The following is a 19229-nucleotide window of genomic DNA, read 5'->3' as shown; positions in this document are numbered from 1 at the left end:
GAGGCTGGTGGGACTGTGGTGACCCTGGCCACGTAATACACTGGTCACATATGAACACAGAAAATCCCTAGGCACTCAGCGCCTTTTTACGTTGGTGTCACTGGCAGATGTGGTTGAAAATTCTTTCAAGTTACATATTATTTTTGTACTTTTTTAAACCATTTGAATAACTGTGCCCCTGCAGTGCCACCTTACTATGATATGTGTCAGTGCACTTTATTCCTCCAGCTCGGCTATTCTCACCCTGCCCAAAGCCACCTGATTGCCAAAGAAGAGAATAAAGAGATCATCAACTTTACTTTGATGCCAAGAAGGTCCTGTCTAAGGAGGATGCTGCTTTGTGCAGTTGTAACTCCACCAATTTAGCTGCACTAGTACAAACCCTAGAGGTGAAATCCTGGTTCCACTGAAGTGAATGGGAGTTTTGCATTCCTGTTGATGTCACAGGGATGAAAATTTCTCCCCATGTGGAAGCCCCAAGGTAAACTCCACAGATACAAATCACTTTTCTTTTTACTCTGGTGCCACATGGTTATACTAGAGCTGTGTCTAGACTGACGTGTTTGGTCCTGTACTTTTGTTCCTATAATTTCTAATCAACAATTAATTAGCTTGATGGTACATGCTGATGTAGACACTCCATAAACATTTGTTCCTCGAGTTCAGTGTAGGGTGACCCAAGACCAGAAGGAACAAATGTTTGTACAGTGTCTACACTAACATGTATAGTTGTGTAACTTGAATTGAGTTAATTGGCAATCAATTAACTTAAGTTACAATGTAGCCATAACCTTATACAGACAAGCCCTAGAGGTTTTTCATGGGGCTGCTATACAGCCCTAGCAAAACGTCTACAAAATAGCCCCCAAACGATTGTGTAGATAGGGCCTAAGCAGCAATGGTCTGCAGTGAGTTGAAATTGAGGATGAGGCCTTCATGCAGCATCACCCGCACCACTGCTTTCTAAAGACTGTGACTATAAGTAAGGAAAACTTAGTCTCTGTGGAACAGGTCATGCTGGAGACTTTGCAATCTAAGATGGAGCTAAATATGTGCCTTCAATCACAGTACTAGCTCTGTGCTTTGGGAATTACTTAGCGGGGAGCTATGCGGTCAGAGCTGTATCTGCATTTATATTAATGTAACTTAACATTTATACAAAGAAAAATCCACCCACAAGCTCAGCCTGTGCCCTTCTAACTGGGAGTCACCCAGCCACATCCATCTTCCCTCTTTCTCTTGAAAGTTTAATCCAATCCAGAAATATTTCGTTTCTGTTCTGTTTGCTATAAATTCCTGTGGATTAAACAGAAATACATTACACACTGATGGGCCATTTCAGCTCTGCCTCATTCCTCATGCAATCACATGCTCATTTTGAACTGAGACTGGGATACATGTGAAAGACAAGGACTCAGCCACACCGGTAACTAGTTTGGTTGGAACAGCCTGAGGGCACATGGGAATCCTTATAGCTGCTTTTCCCAAAAGTCTTGCACTTGGGAGAACATAAGAGTCGCTGAAAACAGCCAGACCCTGAGTGAACTGCCAGACATGAAAATCAGGACCTTTTTTACCTTGTAGAGGGAATGTACCCTCTACATTTCCAAAGGGAGACTGGGCAGGCCCTCGACAGCGTGAAAGTCGCACTCAATCGCAAAGCAAAGCCTTTCCTGCTTTAGCAGACTGCGGAAAGCCCTTGATCACACTCCTAATCTCCTCCCAGATCAGAACTTATTCTGCTTTCTACATTTGCATCTGAAGCATCTGCCCATCAGCCTCACGGAGACTCAGGGAAGCCCACTGAATTGGTAGAGCAGCTTTTCAGTAATGGATCAGAGGACTGATCGCAGCCAGAGGGAAGAAAGGCCAGGCCCTGTTCCCTCTTGGTGTCTTCCCAAGTGGGGCTCTTGTTTCTGGGGAAATAAAAGCCAATTCACAGACAGGTTTCAGAGTAACAGCCGTGTTAGTCTGTATTCACAAAAAGAAAAGGAGTACTTGTGGCACCTTAGAGACTAACCAATTTATTTGAGCATAAGCTTTCGTGAGCTACAGCTCACTTCATCGGATGCATCCGATGAAGTGAGCTGTAGCTCACCAAAGCTTATGCTCAAATAAATTGGTAAGTCTCTAAGGTGCCACAAGCATTCACAGACAGTTTCTCAGGGAGAGCCTGCCTGGTCAGAGGTTCTGATAAAACCTAGGGTATATTTGTGCTTTTCAGTCAAGTGTCTGAATGACATGGAGGGTTTGCTGATTGCTGGGTACTATGTGGAATGTTCCCAGACTTACCATCTCAGCCTCATCTTCAACAACAAGCAGCTGGGATTTCCTGCCTGAACAATTTCGCATACTGGCATCCCAGGTCCCCGACTGCTCTGAGAAATAGTAACAGCTCCCCCTGTGCAGCATCCACCCTGGGGGGCAGAGCAGACACTCAGTTCTTCCTGGGGAGGTGGAGGAAAGAAGATCATTACCCAGCATCACAAATGGTTTAATTACTCCCGTCACATATTGTGGGGAAGCAAATAGCCTCCCAGCTGCTAACAGTACATTTTGGAAAATTAAATATTCTTGGTGAAATGTCACAGCTGTCAGTTGCCCTGCATTTTACCGACGGGTCTTACATTCTTCTAATTATCGTTGAATGGGTTAAATGCTCATTTAGGGAACCATTGCTTCGAGCAACATGACACCGTGCATGCTCCTGCCTCGAACTGTGACACTGGTGCTTTTGTTTCCTGTGTGCTGCACGTTTGCCTCTCTAGGAGCCTGAAGGCAGCAGCTGCCATTTTGTTCTCGGTTGTTGAGATGCAGCCTGTGACTGTTCTTGCTTGTTCGGTTGTTTTCCCTTAACCTGAAATGGCGGTAAATCAGTGACCTGAATATTGTTTGCACGTGTGTGTGTGTGTGTAAGTAAAAGACGAGGATTATTCTTTTTCTTTGTATCTTAGTAGCTCCTAACGGCTTGAGAAAGGGCCCCTCTGAGTTGAAACATGGTCCCTGCCCTGAAAATCCTACAATCTAATGTGATGAGGAGAGGATGGGGAACAACAACGAGCTGAGAGCAAGTGACGTAGCAGAGAAGAAGTCTCCTCATTGAAAAAAAAAGACTAGAAAACTAAAATTGCCACTTATGCAAATGCGATCAGTTTCCAGTTAAATAAAGGAGAGGGAGAATGTGGATAATCTGTTCTGAGAGTAGAACGGGCTTCTTATGCCACTACTACTGAAGAGTGTTACAAGAAAAAAAATTAGTTTTCCTAACTTTGGTGGGGAAATGACATTACAAACATGTTTTCCACAGGATCTGGGTGAGTTGTAACGAATCTGGTGAAGACCCGGGTGTGTCTGTTGTGTTGTGTCAGGCTGCTGGGGTCAGAGCGCTGAACCAGGGCTGCACAGTGCACACACGCTCAGGGAGCTGCATGTGTGTTTGCTGGCTGTTGGTGTCTGGGCTGTGAGCCACAGCAGCAGAGCATTAAAGACACCCAGGGTTACATGGCAAGAAGTGACAACCTCTCACTGGTCTGAATAATTGCACTCCAAATGTCACACCCTCCCTGGGTTAGAGAGACACAGAAAATGTACTTCCTTCTAACACAGCCCTTGTCTAGGCACAGACTTTAACTTGACCGGTTCAACACGTGTTAAGAGCACCTGGCCTTATCTATCCTGGACCTCCAGTGTGCGTCGGTTACAAGTGTTAGCCTGAACATGGTACCAGCGTACTTTAGATCCAAGTCTACAGAGGGCCACAGTGAACAAGTAACTTTATTAGAATAAGGGAAACAGTATTATCCCTAAAACTACACTCATTCTCTTTCTCCCTCACCATAGGAGCTTCTGTTTAGAACCTTCCCTAGGTTTCAGAGTAGCAGCCGTGTTAGTCTGTATTCGCAAAAAGAAAAGGAGTACTTGTGGCACCTTAGAGACTAACAAATTTATGTGAGCATAAGCTTTTGTGAGCTACAGCTCACTCCTGCTTGGCTTCCTGCTACAGGTTTTAAGCAAAATATTTGCATTATAAAAAATATTTAACAAGTAATATTTATCACCAAATTAGAGATTCAGGGCAATAAGGCTACATGTGTCATTTGGTAAAGGTCCCAGGCTGCCAAAGACCTTCTCTCTCTTTGCAAAACATCCTTGGCCTCGGGCGGTTCTTGAAAACACCAGGAAGCTGTAAGGCAGAGGTTTTCATTTGAGACCCCTTTGGAAATTTCAAATGGAGGTGGGGACCCCTTTGGAAACCCCTTTGTAGATATAGCTGAATTCTGTTCAGTCAGTTTTCAGTCTAAGTCTTTCACAGACTCCTTAGACATAGTCTGCGGACCCCCAGGAGTCCATGGACCACAGGTTGACAATCACTGCTCTAAGGTACCTAATGTCATTTTTAAAAGCAGCCCTGGACATTCCAGTTCTATTCCAAGCACAGGGTATGTATCAATAATTATAATTACTAACTAGGAATTGTAAATATTGGTTCAAATACATCTTCAGGGCCAGATTCTGATACTCTTATTCATCCTGAGTAGTACCTTCTTCTGTGACTCGTTCCATTGATTTCAATGGGGACAGTAAAGAAGCCACATTTTGACCCATAACATTTTCAGGTTGTTATAGAAGAGGGGTGCTAACAAACAGCAGAAGGGAACACACTGCACAGTTAGAGAGGGCCTGTAACTCCTCACCCTCTCTATCGTCACACAGGTAGTCCATTAATCCACTGATTGTCATCGAGCATCTCCCTGTGCATGGAGATTCCCCTGAAGATGTAGTGTTTTCAGTGCAGGTTGTCCTGGGCAGGGACGGACTCTGACCATTTCCCCTCCAGACTTCAATGCAAAGGAAGACAACATGGTTAATAGGAGCATCAGTAATATGCAGTCTTGGTATCTGAGGGTCAGAAAACACAGTTGTATTACAGAGAGCACAGTCAGTGAGGAAGGCAGCTTGCAAAGGGATTAAAAATAGGTTTGTGCCTTTTTTGTTGGGTTATGAGATATCAAGAAGGCCTGGTATTTTTTTCTCTTTGTTGTATTTTGTTTAAATTTGATTTGTTTTCCCTGCTTGTTTTCTCCATAAGAAATTCAAGTCTTGCCTACTTTGGTGGAGAATAGGTACGGTTATGACATTACACGTACTACAGTTATATATCTGATTAATTGAAAAGAGATATCAATTTGATTCAGACTGTCTAGAATTCTGTTTTTTCTTTTATTAGCCCCCATTTAACCTAAGCATATGAGAGTAAATCTCGTTAACAAAAAGATCCAACATCCCAATATTTAATTTAAAGGATGAGACGCTACCTTCCTACGTAGCGGAGTCAGCACAGAAATCCTCCAGCAATAACAAGGAAGTCAAAATTGATAATCCTGATATTTCTAAGGTAACAAACAAGCAGTAAAAAAAACCACTAGAAAACCGTTCAGGGCTTATAGTTATTTAAATAGTTTACAAACATACAAAAAATAATATGTAACTTGAAAAATTATTCAACCATATCTGCCAATGGCACCACCTAAGAATATGATGAGTGCTTAGGGAATTTCTGTATTCATATCCGACCAATGAATTATGTGCACAGGGTCTCCACAGTCCCACCAGCCCCAATTAGTGTCCATGCAGTGAGGCCTGTAATTACTTGAAAGTGACCCTGATGCTACTTGCTGTTAGAAGAAGATCACACTTGGACTCCAGGTTATGGCTCAAACCCACCTGCAAACTTCCAACATGTTTGAACCAGGTGTAATTGGAGAGTGGGACCACTTAGACCAGAGGGTCAACCCATCATGCTTATTTAAACCTCAAAAAGACGTAAAAAGCAGGACAACTCTTTCCCCACCTTTTGTCTGTCACCTTTAAAGGCCTAGTTAGTGGGGATGTACAGTTAAGCTAAAAGGAGCTCTTAGGCCAAAGAATATAATAGTAATGCTATCAGAGAATTCACAATATTGTCAAGACTAGTTTCAAGAGATAGAAGGGATTTTGTTTTTAACCTCATTCCACACTATACCCCAAAGCAGAAAGAGACATACTTTTTAAGCTTCACATTCATAGAACTGCTGATTCACCAAAGCACTTAAGCATGTGCTTAACTTCAATCACACACTAATGTTTCATGGAGGTCAATGGAATTTAAGCCTGTGTCTAAAGTTAAGCATGTGCTTAAGTGCTTTGTTGAACAAGGATACTTTGCTGGAGCTATTCAGGTGCAGAGAATGGCTACGAGGATGATCCGAGGAATGGAAAACCTACCTTATGAGAGGGGACTCAAAGAGCTTGGCTTGTTTAGCCTAACCACGTAAAAGCTGAGGGGAGATATGACTGCTCTCTATAAATACATTGGAGGGATAAATACCAGGGAGGGAGAGGAGAATTCAGCACCAATGTGGAAACAAGAACAAATGGATATAAACTGGCCATCAACAAGTTTAGACATGAAATTAGATGAAGGTTTCCAGCCATCAGAGGAGTGAAGTTCTGGAACAGCCTTCCAAGGGGAGCAGTGGGGGCAAAGAACCCAACTGTCTTCAAGACTGGACTTGATAAATTTATGGAGGGGATAGTATGATGGGACTGCATACAGTGGCATGTAGCTGACCTGTGACTGCTAGCAGCAAACATCTCCAATGGTGGGTGATGGGACACTAGATGGGGAGTGCTCTGAGTTACTACAACGAATTCCTTCCCAGGTGTCTGGCTGGTGAGTGTTGCTCACACGCTCAGGGTCTAACTGGCCACCATATTTGGGGTCTGGAAGGTATTTCCCCCCGGGTCAGATTGGCAGTCACGCCGGGGTTTTTTCGCCTTCTTCTGCAGCATGGGGTCACTTGCAGGTTTAAACTAGTGTAAATGGTGGATTCTCTGTAACCTGAAATCTTTAAGTCATGATTTGACAACTACAGTAACTCAGACAGAGGTTAGGGGTCTATTACAGGAGTGGGTGGGTGAGGTTCTGTGGCTTGCAATGTGTAGGACGTCAGATTAGATGATCATGATGGTCCCTTCTGGGCTTAAAGTCTATGAATCTACACCAGCTAATGATCTGCCCAAGGAAATTAAACAAAAAAAACTACTTTATGGTCCAGTGTCACAAAGTCAAGGCTGGCAATTTAATCTTATGAATAGAGAAATTCAAAGGTTAACTGTCTCATAGGTCACTGAAATCCCCCACAAAGCACATATACAGTATCTCTGAGTACTTGATGCTTTGTTAACTATTCACCTTCATAAATATCCTGCGTGTGAAATAATAGTAAATGTCCCTGTGGAAACATTAATATTTTAATTTTTTGATTTATGTGTTTAACTTGTCACCCATAATGTTGCATTAATGTCAGTTATTTTTTACATGTAATATCCTTTTGGTGAGGTTTAAACATGCACATAGCTGCACGAATAAAGCAAAAGTTGTCATCTGGAAAGTGGCACTCACAAATAGTGATTAGAACAGCCATGAAAACCAGTGCGATAAACCCCAGGACTAGAGCAACATAGAACCAGCTTGAACACTGGGATCCAGGACCTGCAAAAAAGAAAAACAAAAGAGTTGCTTTGGAAGAAATTGCAATTTAAGCCCTCACATTGCTAGCATGCGCAAGCATTGCCACATTGGCTTCAGATGTCGGACAGTTTCTAACCAAGTGCTGAGATAGAAATTGACAGTCTAAAAATACTTCTAAGTGAAAGGAAACATCTTTATTTGTTAGCATTTTACACCCACTTTGCACAGATGTAAATGGAGACACAAAGGGCAGGATAGGAGAGAATCACACTCTGGGAGAAGGACCTTGGCGTGAATGTTTCCCAGGATGACTGGGACCCCAAGGAACCCAATTGCTTCCTATGACAGGATCATAGTATTGGCAGAGGAAGGGAATGCTGTAAATGTCACAGATTATAAAATATTACATGAAAATTCGTTCAGCCTATATGATGAGGGCCATCCACACATAGCTTTCTTCCATGTAGTGGGAAGGGGAAGGGATCAGTTGTTTCTGTGGCACTGGGGTTCCACTGTGATCTTTGGCAAGTTGGATGCAGGGCTGGGGGATACATTGTTCACACACCAGTGCCACACAGATTACCTGAAAAAATGTAACACAGCCCCAGGTTGAACCACACTTCCTGTTACCCCCTCTGGAGTGAATCGCTGCTCTTTGAGGCAAGTCCTAGTAATGACGCTCCGATAGAACCACTCATCCAGAGAACTAGGGAATGGTATACAGGAGGGGACAAGGACCAGAACACCCTGAACCTATGCCTCAGAGAGAGATCCTGAGATATGCATCGAGTAGTGGGCTCTGGGGGAATGAATTCTCTTCTTTTTCCCCAAGGGAGGGTAAACTTGCCATCCCACCAATGGGACACCTCAGGAAAATCTCCATGAACAGTTACTGTGGAGGTTTCCTCCCCTAATGTCTGACCCTTGTTTCTTCAGAAGAATGTGCTGTGGGGTCACTGTCATTTGGACTGAAAACTGGTTCATATGACTGTATAGAAAGGATAATGGTCCCACACCAAAGTCTTTGTTAAAATGAAGTTGAGGTTGAAGGTTCATATCAGAGCATTGAGAGTCCTGCACGTAGGATGGAAGAATCCCATGCACTGTTAAAGGCTAGGAACTGAGTGGCTAGGCAGCAGTTCTGCAGAAAAGGACAAGAAGCTGGATATGAGTCAACAGTGTGCCCTTGTTGCCAAAAAGGCTAACAGCATTTTGGGCTGTATAAGTAGGAGCATTGCCAGCAGATTGAGGGATGTGATCATTCCCCTCTATTCAGCATTGGTGAGGCCTCATCTGGAGTACTGTGTCCAGTTTTGGGCCCCACACTACAAGAAGGATGTGGAAAAATTGGAAAGAGTCCAGCAGAGGGCAACAAAAATGATTGGGGTCTGGAGGACATGACTTATTTGGAGAGGCTGAGGGAACTGGGATTATTTAGTCTGCAGAAGAGAAGAATGAGAGGGGATTTGATAGCTGCTTTCAACTACCTGAAAGGGGGTTCCAAAGAGGATGGATCTAAACTGTTTTCAGTGGGAGCAGATGACAGAACAAGGAGTAATGGTCTCAAGTTGCAGTGGGGGAGGTTTAGGCTGGATATTAGGAAAAACTTTTTCCACTAGGAGGGTGGTGAAGCACTGGAATAGGTTACTTAGAGAGGTGGTGGAATCTCCTTCCTTAGAGGTTTTTAAGGTCAGGCTTGACAAAGCCCTGACTGGGATGATTTAGTTGGGGTTGGTCCTGCTTTGAGCAGGGGGTTGGACTAGATGACCTCCTGAGGTCCCTTCCAACCCTAATATTCTATGATTCTATGATTCTAAAGGGGCACTCACCTCTTGAGCACCTCTGAGCAGCTTGGTGTGGTACCACAGGCCTTTTCTCACCCCTGGTGCTCCCTGCAGGCTGTAGGACAACTGTGATGGGTTTTCAGTGGTTTGGCCCTCTGGCCAAGTCACAAAATTGAAATGAACCCCTTGTGGGGTATTAAAGATTCTAGTAAACAAACAGGCTATTTGCCCTCACTAGGATCTTCAACCTGGTTCTGGGCCCTTTAAATTGTTCAGGCTTGCAACTAAGCCCTGCCCCCTTCTTGGGTCTTTCACTACTTTACCTGTGGCTGGTAGAGGAACCCAGGCCGCCCACTGCTCTGGTTTCCAGCCCAGGGATCCTACAACCAGCAGCCACATATCACTTCCCTCAGTCCTTCACTGCTGTTTCCCTGGGCCTCTTTCCACCTGATCCCTTTATCTCCAGCCCTGTCTCAGGTCCAGCATCCCCAGGTCCTTCTCCCTCTGTGATCCTAGCTATGGAAATTCAGCCCAGCATGAATGCTGTCTGATTGCTGGCTACTCCAGCCAGGTACAAATCCACTTCTTCCCTCCTCCACTCCCAGCCAGGAGCTAAACTGCTAAAGCCAGGCAGCCCTTTTGTATTTGGGCCAGCATGGCCCCTGATTGGCTTTTGCTAGCCCCTTTTGCCCTTGGAGGACCAGGTCTCTGTGGTTTCCAAAATGGCTGCTCCAGAGAGTCCTCTCTAGGAAAGCTTGTAGGAGTCACCTTCACTGCTGATCTTCTCCCAGCTTGCTACTTCTTGGGGGTCAGGGGTAGTAGGACTGTGGCGGACTCAGCAGGGAGCCACAATGACCGAATACACCCTGTCACAGTTTGTCCACTTTACAAGGGTGTTCTAGCTATAACACAAATTCAAAGATTAGAAACCCAGGAAATTCAGGGTTGAGGTTGCATTCGCACAATAAGCCACAGAGTCACACTCAGATAACCACCAGGTCTCTAACCCTGCCTCCATACAGTGTCACAATGTAGTATTCTCATAAAGTTCACTTTGTAGTTCAGTTTAAAGTATTCTATGGGCCATCTGACCTGCACTCAGTGCTGTTCAGGACAAGGAGGTGGGGTAAAGATGGCTTACAATACAAATAGTAGGTGAAACTCTGCATATAAGATGGTCTCACCAGGGTAACTGTGGCCAATCACACACTGGGAGTGTTGCTGCAATGGAGCAAATGAGTTGTGACTTAGATAAGGTTTCATAATAAACAAGGTGCTTAGATGCCTAGAGTCTGAACGGCAGTAAACCAAACCCCAGTCCAATACATTATGTTGATTAATTTGTGAATGTTCTCATTAAAAATCAGCTTCATTTTAAGGCACTTCCGTCCTCCCAAATTTAAGAAACAGAGCACAAAAGAATTTCAGAAAATCAGAAAATGCCAGTTTAAACTACTTTTGAAACTGCGTTCACCACAGAGCTGTTGTAGGGCTCAATGAGCCAGTGAATAGAAAAGTCACCATTTAAAATGTTGAAATAATTTCTATACATGATTTATAATTTAGAGATTCTCAGCAATATTGTTTTTACAGTTTTCTAACATAATAAAGAATACATCTCTAATAACTAAACATGCCACCCCAACAAATACCCATAATACCAGAAGGGGAAGTCTCTGATCTGCTGATCCTTTCAGATTTACGATGCACACGCAGTTGAGCATATGTGATCCCCGTAAGGAGCAAGTAAATGCTGACAATGTTGGATGTGACAACCATTACATAGAGACACCATTACAAGAATCAGTCTATCTGCAAAGTGCATATATTCCCCATGGTTCTGGCTCAGCTTCATTACTGCTAGAAACAATGGGCTAGATTATACCTGAGACTACACGTCTATGCAGAGGTGCAATGGGGGGAGTAAGAATCTGCCTTACACTGCTGCATGAACTACCTGAATTTTGGAACAGGTGGATAAGTAATGTGTGTGTGTGTGTGTGTGTGTGTGTGTGTGTGTGTGTGTGTGTGTGTGAGGGGAGACGGGGAGAATGGGTGGAGTGTGTGTGGGGCGGGGGAGGGAGAGGGGGAGAATGGGTGGATCCTTGACTCTGCCCACAACAAACTGGCTGACATAGTTGAGTCAACTCAGGGGGAGTCACAAATTGTGCTGATATATGCCAGCACAAAATTACCACCCCCTTGGAGCAAGGGAGAAGCAGAGAGGGAATTGTGCCTCAGAGAAGTATCTGTGAGAAATCATAGCTCCCCGGGCTACTCCTGGTAGTTTATGCACCAACCTGTGTGCAGGGCTATGTCACTAGTGGATATTAGTCACTGAATATTACACTGATCCAATGTCAGGGACCGGATAGATTAGGTAGAGGTGGTCAAACATTGATCTACTAAAACATTTTTCAGTGAGAAATGGGTTTCTGAAATTTCAGTTTTTGTCAAAAAAAAAAAAAGAACCACACAAAACTAAATATATTTCTTTTTTTGCCAGCAACACGCCCTTCCCCCCCCCCCCAAAAAAAAACAAACTGCAAAACATTTTGACAAAAAGGGTTTTTTTCTTTGAAATCTTTTGTGGAAACAAAATACACGTTTTCAACTAGCTCTAATATTAGGTCCTGTCCAGGAAAATTCAATACCAACAAACATGTGATTAGCCCATGATATCATAAATAATGAGTTTAAATTTGTTACTTCTTTAATCCAGTTTTCAGATAGTGTATGTAAAGCATTTGCTTCCAATCCATGTAGACCAAGAGATATCAAATCTTATCATGGGGTGATCTCGGTACCTTTTTGCTTTGCTCCTTGTCCCAGCTCCCCGCCCTCTCCCTACATTCCAATTCAGACCTGGATTTGGTGGCAACTATCTTGAAAGAACCAATAAATATGTACACTTACAACTTGAAACTGTAACTATAAAATGTTATGTGGCATCAAACCCTAACTGTAGAGTCACCTGAGATATTAGCTGCTGGAACTTAAGCAGGAGATTAAAATGGAGCCAAAATAACTCAACTTTAAAGCATGAATGTACCTCAGTTATTAATCATTATTTCACCATTTTTGCTGGGACACAAGATGTTACCTTGGTAAAACATCTCCCTAGTTTTACAGAGGATAATATTTGCATCTTTGCCCCACTCAGGAAAGGGTGAGATATAAGATGAGGCTTGTGTTGCTGCTGTCATGGGTAGTTCATGTTTTTTATAAGAATACTGTGAATTTAAAGTGTGATTCCACTTCTGAATAAAAAATGCTGGTTGATGACAAGATAAATTCCTCTTGTTTTTTTGCAGAGCCAACACAACTCAGAGGGAGGTTCCTGCTGTTTATTCCTTTCTGTGTAACATCAAGAGAATAGTTAACTAATTCCAATTAATTACACATGTGAAAACCGTTGACTATAATGTGACTGCACAAGTGTTGCCGAGGGCAGAATTTGGTCAGCAGAACTGGTAATGCTGCATGAGAAGGAAAGGTAATGATGCATGACCGTCAGATAAGCAGTCCAGCTGTTAGAAAAAACATCCGAGCACACTTGATCTGTAGAGTGTTCAGTCTGAACTATTCAAACTTTTTACAAAGGTAAATATCACAAGAAAAATATTGGGGAAATGGTTAATAAACGAGGCACATCTATGCTTTTAGGTCCCCTGTGTTGTGACTCAGTGGGTGTACAGACATTTTGCTGTTTGTTTTATTCTTTCTTAATTGATTCATCCAATAAAATGTAGAAAATATGCACATTTATATTTATTATATATAACTGTAATTAAATATTTTTTCTTAAAAAAAGTTTTTCAAATGCTGTTGGTCCCAGAAGAATTATACAGATATAATTATTGTACAGAGAGATAACTCTGATAGTGTTTGCAGGAAGACATTGTTCAAGTATATTTTTTATTTAAAATCTGAATATTGTTTTATGGTAAAGAAATAATGGAGGCTTGTAAATTTTAAAATTCAGTTGCTGTATAAATAGGAAAACTCATTTAACCATATTGACTTAGAAAACCTGTCAATATAAAAAAAATTCCCTCCATCCCCAAATAAATACACATTACTCTTTTTAAATATTAAACACAACTTATCTGGCTGTATGAAAAAAGTGACTCTGTATCATGAAAACAGAATTTTTCCCAAATAAGTTCATTGCCTGTATTTCAAGGTATCTACATAAACAAACATTGAAGTTAGAATGCAAAGTCCTCAGAAATCAGCAGATGGCAAAGACCAGGTTACCCCTACAACCTGAATTCTACCTGCTGCAAATATACCCTTATGCAACATATAGAAGAGCCCTATCTCACTAGATACAGATCTTCACAGATCATATGCCACATATTAAAAGTGAAATTTTACTCAACTTTGTTATACATGTATCTGCAAATCCAATGGAGTACAGAGATTTTTTTTTCTATGAAATGGAAATTTCCACTCAGTGTATATACACAAACATGCGGAGTTTCAATGCAACTTTGGCAGATCCTTAGTTTTGTAGATTCATAGATTTTTAGACCAGAAGGTAGCATTATGATCATCTAGGCTCATCTCCTATGTAACACTGGCCATATAATTTCACATATTAATTCCTGTATCAAAGCCCATATCTTGTGGTTGAGCTAGCATACTTTTAGAAAGATATCCAGAGATCTAGAGACTTCAAGTGATGGAAAATCCACCACAGCTCTTGGTAAATTTTTTCAATGGTTATCACCCTCACTGTTTAAAATCTGCACATTATTTCTGGTTTCAATTTAACCAGCTTAAACTTTAAGCCATTGGATCTTGTTATGCCTTTGTCCACTACAATAAAGCACCGTCTATTGTCAGAAATCTTCTCCCCATGTACTTGTATACCATGATCAAGTCATGTCTTAGCCTTTTCTTGCATAAACTAAGTAGATTGAACTTTCTAAGTGTTTCACCGTAAAGCAGGTTTTCCAGACCTCAGATTATTCTTGTAGTTCTTTTCTTAACACTTTCCAATTTTTGAACATTCTTCTTAAAATGTGGACACCAGAACTGGACACTGTATTCCAGTAAAGGTCTTACCAATGCTGTAAAAAGAGATAATATTACTTCCCAACTTCTACTCAACATTCCCCTGAATAGTATTGGTCCTCTTAGCCTCAGCATCTCACTGGGTGCTCATGTTCAGCTGGTTATCTACCAATACCCATATAAGTCTTTCTCAGAGTCACTGCTTTCCAGGATATAGTTCCTCATCCTGAAGGGTGAACTACATTATTTGTTCCTAGATGTATGACTTTGTATTTGACTGTACTAAAAAAATGAGCCCAGATAAAGGTATTTAGGTGCCTAATTCCCACAGAATTCAATGGGAATTAGAAACTCCTAAATATCTTTTAGGCTATTGGCCACATTGTTCAAATGCATCCATCTTATCAAGTGATCCAGATCAGTTTATTCACCACTCCACAAATATGTGTCATTTGCAACCTTTACCAGGAATGATTTTATGTTTTCTCCCAGATCATTGACAAATATATTGAATAGCATTGTGCCAAGAACAGAACTTCGGGGCACCTCACTAGAACCCTCCCGCACTTTGGATTATCATATAGCAAAAAACACCATGCATGCAGAATACATTTTTTAAACCCCACATAACTTGGGCAAACCAAAACCAATTTTCATCAAACAACTATGTCCCTTCCAAATTTCAGGTTTCCTCCATCTTCTACTGAGTCACAAGAGGTGTTTAAAAAAATTGTTTGCAGAAAATCTCCATTTTCTTCCACCTTTTTTGCACTTAAAAATCTCACCTCTTTTCTTTTTTTTTTTTTTTTGAAACTTTCAGAAAAATTTCCTCCTTGACTGAGAGCTTGCGTACCAAATGTCAGCCAAAATATTAAAACTTTAGGGTAGGAATAATTGAACTTAGTAGCACACATTCTGATTCAAATATTAGCATATATTAAATGGATTCAGAATTGGCTAAAAGAAAGATCTCTAAAAGTAGTTGTAAATGGAGAATGACTATCAAATGGAGGTGTTCTGCAAGATTGGTGCTAGGCCTGACTCTATTCAATATTTTTATCAATGACTTAGAAGTAAAATTGAGGGAATGGTAAATAATGATGAAGCAGTGATACAGAGTGATCTGGATTGCTTGGTAAAATAGACCCATGCAAACAAAATGTGTTTTAGTACACTCAAATGCAAGTTCATAAATCTAGGAACAAAGAATATAGGCCATACCCACACAGCAATTCTGAAAAAGATTGAGGGGTCAGTACACAAGCAACTCAATATGAGATCCCAGTGCAATGCAGTGGGGAAAAGGGCAAATACTATCCTTGCATGTATAAACTGGGGAGTATTGAGTAGGAATAAGGAGGTGACTTTACCTCTGAGAACGGGATTGGGAAAATCACCATTGGAATACTGCATCTAGTTCTGGTGTCCCCATTACAAAAAGGCTATTGAAAAATTGTAGAGGATGCAGAGAAGAGCCACAAAAATGATTAAAGGGCTGGAGAAAATGCCTTACAATTAGAAACTTAAAGAGCTCTATCTGTTCTTCTTCTCACAAAGAAGACTGAGAGGTGACTTGATTACAATGTGTAAGAACCTTTATAGGAAGAAAATATTAAAGGGCTCTTTAATTTAGAAAAGAAAGGCATAACAAGAACCAATGGCTGGAAGCTGAAGCCAGAAAAAGTTAAATTAGAAATAAGGCCTAATTTTTTGTAACAGTGAGGGCAATTAATCACTAGAACAAACTACTAATGGAAGTCGTAGATTCTCCATCTCTTTCTTCATATCAAAACTGGACGCCTTTTGGTAGACAAGGAGTTATTCAGCCCCGTAGAGGAGTAATTGGTTGGAATTCGATGGCTTACGATATATAGGAAGTCAGACTAATAATAATAACCTAGCCCTGTACCATATATTATCACTATTCTAATTGTAAATGCAATTAAGATAAATAAATGAAATGAAATTTAAATCATGAGAAATAGTTTTTGGAAATATATATCAAAATATTGTTTCTACCATTCCGTTACATTAAATCACAGCTCAACAATCAAGAATCAAAGTAGATAGTAAATATATTATTTATTCTAATAATACAGACTGTAAAATGATGACATCGTTGGTTGCTAATATAATTAATTAATAGCTATTGTACCCTAAAAACATTATGAACTAGCCAACTTACTCTGAACACTATGTATTTCATATTTACTTTTAATCGTTGTAACATAGGTTAGTGGCGGTCCATCATTTTTGCAAAATGTACTGAAGAATGAATTCATCAATTGTTTTCACGTCCTGGGAATATTATTCACAAAGAAATATTGTCAAAGTCAGCTCTTTTCCCCTAATACCCACTTAAACTTTTGTCTTTTATGATAAGCGTATGATGTGTTTACAGATTTGATAGTTTGGTTACAGGAAAGTCATTATTTAAAAAACAAATATAAAAGAACTGTGGACAAATGGGTCCATCTGGTGCCTTCTTTGCAGCAGCAGTGGCTGAACTTTCAACTGTCTTTTGTGATTTCGGGGGAATTATTTGCAACCATTTTGCCAGAATTAGCATATTGGTCAAATGCAATAATTGGCCTCTCAGGCTAGCTAATTCAGATCAGATCATGGCTTACTTAAGCCATAGTAACCCTCTGATCAGACAAAGACATTTAAAAAAATAAACTATTGTTCTGCTAATTTATAATTTAGCTAAAAGTATATTTTATTCTGTTATTAGCAACACTGGGCCAGATCCTCAGAGAAGGTAAATGAGCATGACAACACTGATTTCAATAAAGCTTTGCTGATTGAGATCTTCTAAGGATCAGGCACAATGTGTGTGCAATTTTGTCCTCAAATACATTGCCTTCACTTGCAAAATGTCATGACAATTATTTAAAGCTTTTTGAAATGACATTTTTTAAAGAAAAGACAACATGCAAATATGAATCTGATAACTATTAAGAATATTTTACCTGGATTCGAAGTCGGAGGAGCAATACATGCTCTTTCCCTGGGTAAAATCTTTACATCGGTGTGTGTGACCTGGTTTGCCATTGGTGATAAAATTCTGTCTGAGTGTTGGAAACAGTTGCTTAACAGAGTAGTTGTATCCTGCATTAATCTCACCTGCCTCCACAGACACAGACACAGACACACACACACAGCATGATGAGTCTAGGGGAGGTTAAAAAAGGAGTTATTTCTGTTAAATGTGGCTTCACAGCTTCCTCTCATTGGGCACTTTTCAGCCATCAGTCTGCCTCTTGCAACGTGAGATCTTGCCTTTAGGATAAAATATAAATGACTAAAAGTAGAAAAGGTTATGTGGGGTGGGGGTTGGTCGTGGGGAAACACTTTTTGTTTTGGTCACAATGTAATAAATTGTCTAAGGGCTTGTCTACACACAAAAGTAGTACCACTTTAATTATATTGATAGAGTTAAAACTGTACAATGCCCCAAGGATGGATGCAGTTATATAGGTATAAAGGTGTTCTATATTAGTATAGATATTCCCATTCAGGAAAGTGAATAAACTATATTAGTATAAGGCACTTCTAAACTTGAATCACTGCATCTACCCCAGGGCTTTGACCAGAATAACTATTTCGGTAAAAATTCACACCCCTCACTGACATAGTTATACTGGTAGAAAAACTGTGTGTAAAACAGGTTTTAGTTTCACTGGTTTAACTGAAGGTGTAATTTAAATGTATACAGTTAAACAGTATAAAAAGACAAAGTTAACACTCTCATTTCATATTAAGAGAGTGGATTTTTAGATTTAGCTTGTATCCAGTGGCGGATTATCCACTGGGCCACTGAGGCCCATGCCCAGGGGCCCTGGCCAATTGGGGGGCCCTGGAAAAATGGGCGTCCCCACACCCTGACCTGCTCTGCCCACCGTGGAGCGGGGTTGGGGTGCAGGGCCTTGCCCCACTCTACCCACCTGGCGCTCCTGCTGGGAAGTAGGGATGCGGTTTGGGGGCTTGACCCACTTCACCTGCCCGGCACTCCTGCCAGGGAGTGGGGATGGGGTGTGGAGGCTTGCCCTACTTCACCCGCCTGGCACTCCTGCTGGTGAGTGGGGGAAGATCCCATGACCCAAATCTGCTCCCTGGCAGGAGTGTGGGGCAGGCAGAGGGAAGCCTTGCACCCCACACTGCTCCCTGGCAGCACGGCCGGGCGGCAGGGTGGGGCAAGCCCCCATGCCCTGACCCCATTTCCTCAGCAGCAGCACGGGGTGGGGGGTCGGGAGGGGACTGCAAGCAGAAGGTATGGAGAGGAGCCCCGACTTGCTCTGGCCCAGGCCCCCACAAAACCTTAATCCGCCTCTGCTTGCATCTGTTCCAACTCAATTTAAATGATTCCAAATAAACAATTAACTGAACTAAGAGTGTTCATACAGTATTTTGCACTAGTTTAATTAAATTAGTTTAAAGTCAAATCTTTTATTTAAACCAGCGCAGTTCTGCACATCAACAAGCCCTAAGATTCTGTAGAATTTCAACCTTTTGTGTTACAGAAACCACAGTATTGTATGATGAAATACTGGGAAATAATCTGGAACTATATTATGAAATGAAGAGTAATGTGGATGGAGTTTAAGAATAAAATTCTCCTCCCAGATCTGCCCACCAAATGTTACGTCCAACAATATGCTGTCTCTGATGGGGTGTGCACCCCACACCCAGCCCTTGAAGGGGTTAAAGTGGCTAGGTGGGCCAATTGACCACCTAGGCTGCACCTGCAGGAGTCAGGGAGCAATGAGGGCTAATTAAAGGATGAAGTTCATCTGGACAGGAACAGGCGGGGCTTGTATACAGGTAGCTGAAAGCAAAAGGAGGCTGCAGGGAGGAGGTCTGCAGTCACTCTGAGGCTAGGGAGAAAAAGGAGCTTGGCTCGGAGGGAA

General features: G+C 41.6%; 1 protein-coding gene across 1 annotated transcript; it reads right to left on the bottom strand.

Moving 5' to 3' along the window:
- Positions 1-1146: 1146 nt before the first annotated feature.
- Positions 1147-17435, bottom strand: LOC144267721 (killer cell lectin-like receptor subfamily B member 1B allele C). The gene is made up of 5 exons (XM_077821991.1): positions 17292-17435; positions 7445-7534; positions 4695-4838; positions 2293-2447; positions 1147-1296 (listed from the first exon to the last, which is right to left on the bottom strand). The coding sequence occupies exons 1-5, from the start codon at positions 17371-17373 to the stop codon at positions 1147-1149; spliced, it is 621 nt and encodes a 206-aa protein (XP_077678117.1). The 5' UTR covers positions 17374-17435.
- Between the last annotated feature and the right edge of the window lie 1794 nt (positions 17436-19229).

The sequence above is a fragment of the Eretmochelys imbricata genome, chromosome 1 (genome assembly GCF_965152235.1).
Source record: "Eretmochelys imbricata isolate rEreImb1 chromosome 1, rEreImb1.hap1, whole genome shotgun sequence".
NCBI lineage: Eukaryota > Metazoa > Chordata > Testudines > Cheloniidae > Eretmochelys > Eretmochelys imbricata.
The sequence above is the reverse complement of the archived record's forward strand: the minus strand, read 5'-3'. Positions and strand labels throughout refer to the sequence as shown.

Coding starts and splice junctions, on each gene's coding strand:
- LOC144267721 (XM_077821991.1), bottom strand. CDS start 17,373: ATGGCAAACCAGGTCACACACACCGATGTAAAGATTTTACCCAGGGAA. Junction 7,535..17,291: donor TCCTCCGACTTCGAATCCAG/GTAAAATATTCT, acceptor TCTTTTTTGCAG/GTCCTGGATCCCAGTGTTCA. Junction 2,448..4,694: donor CCTGTGTGACGATAGAGAGG/GTGAGGAGTTAC, acceptor CCACCTCCCCAG/GAAGAACTGAGTGTCTGCTC.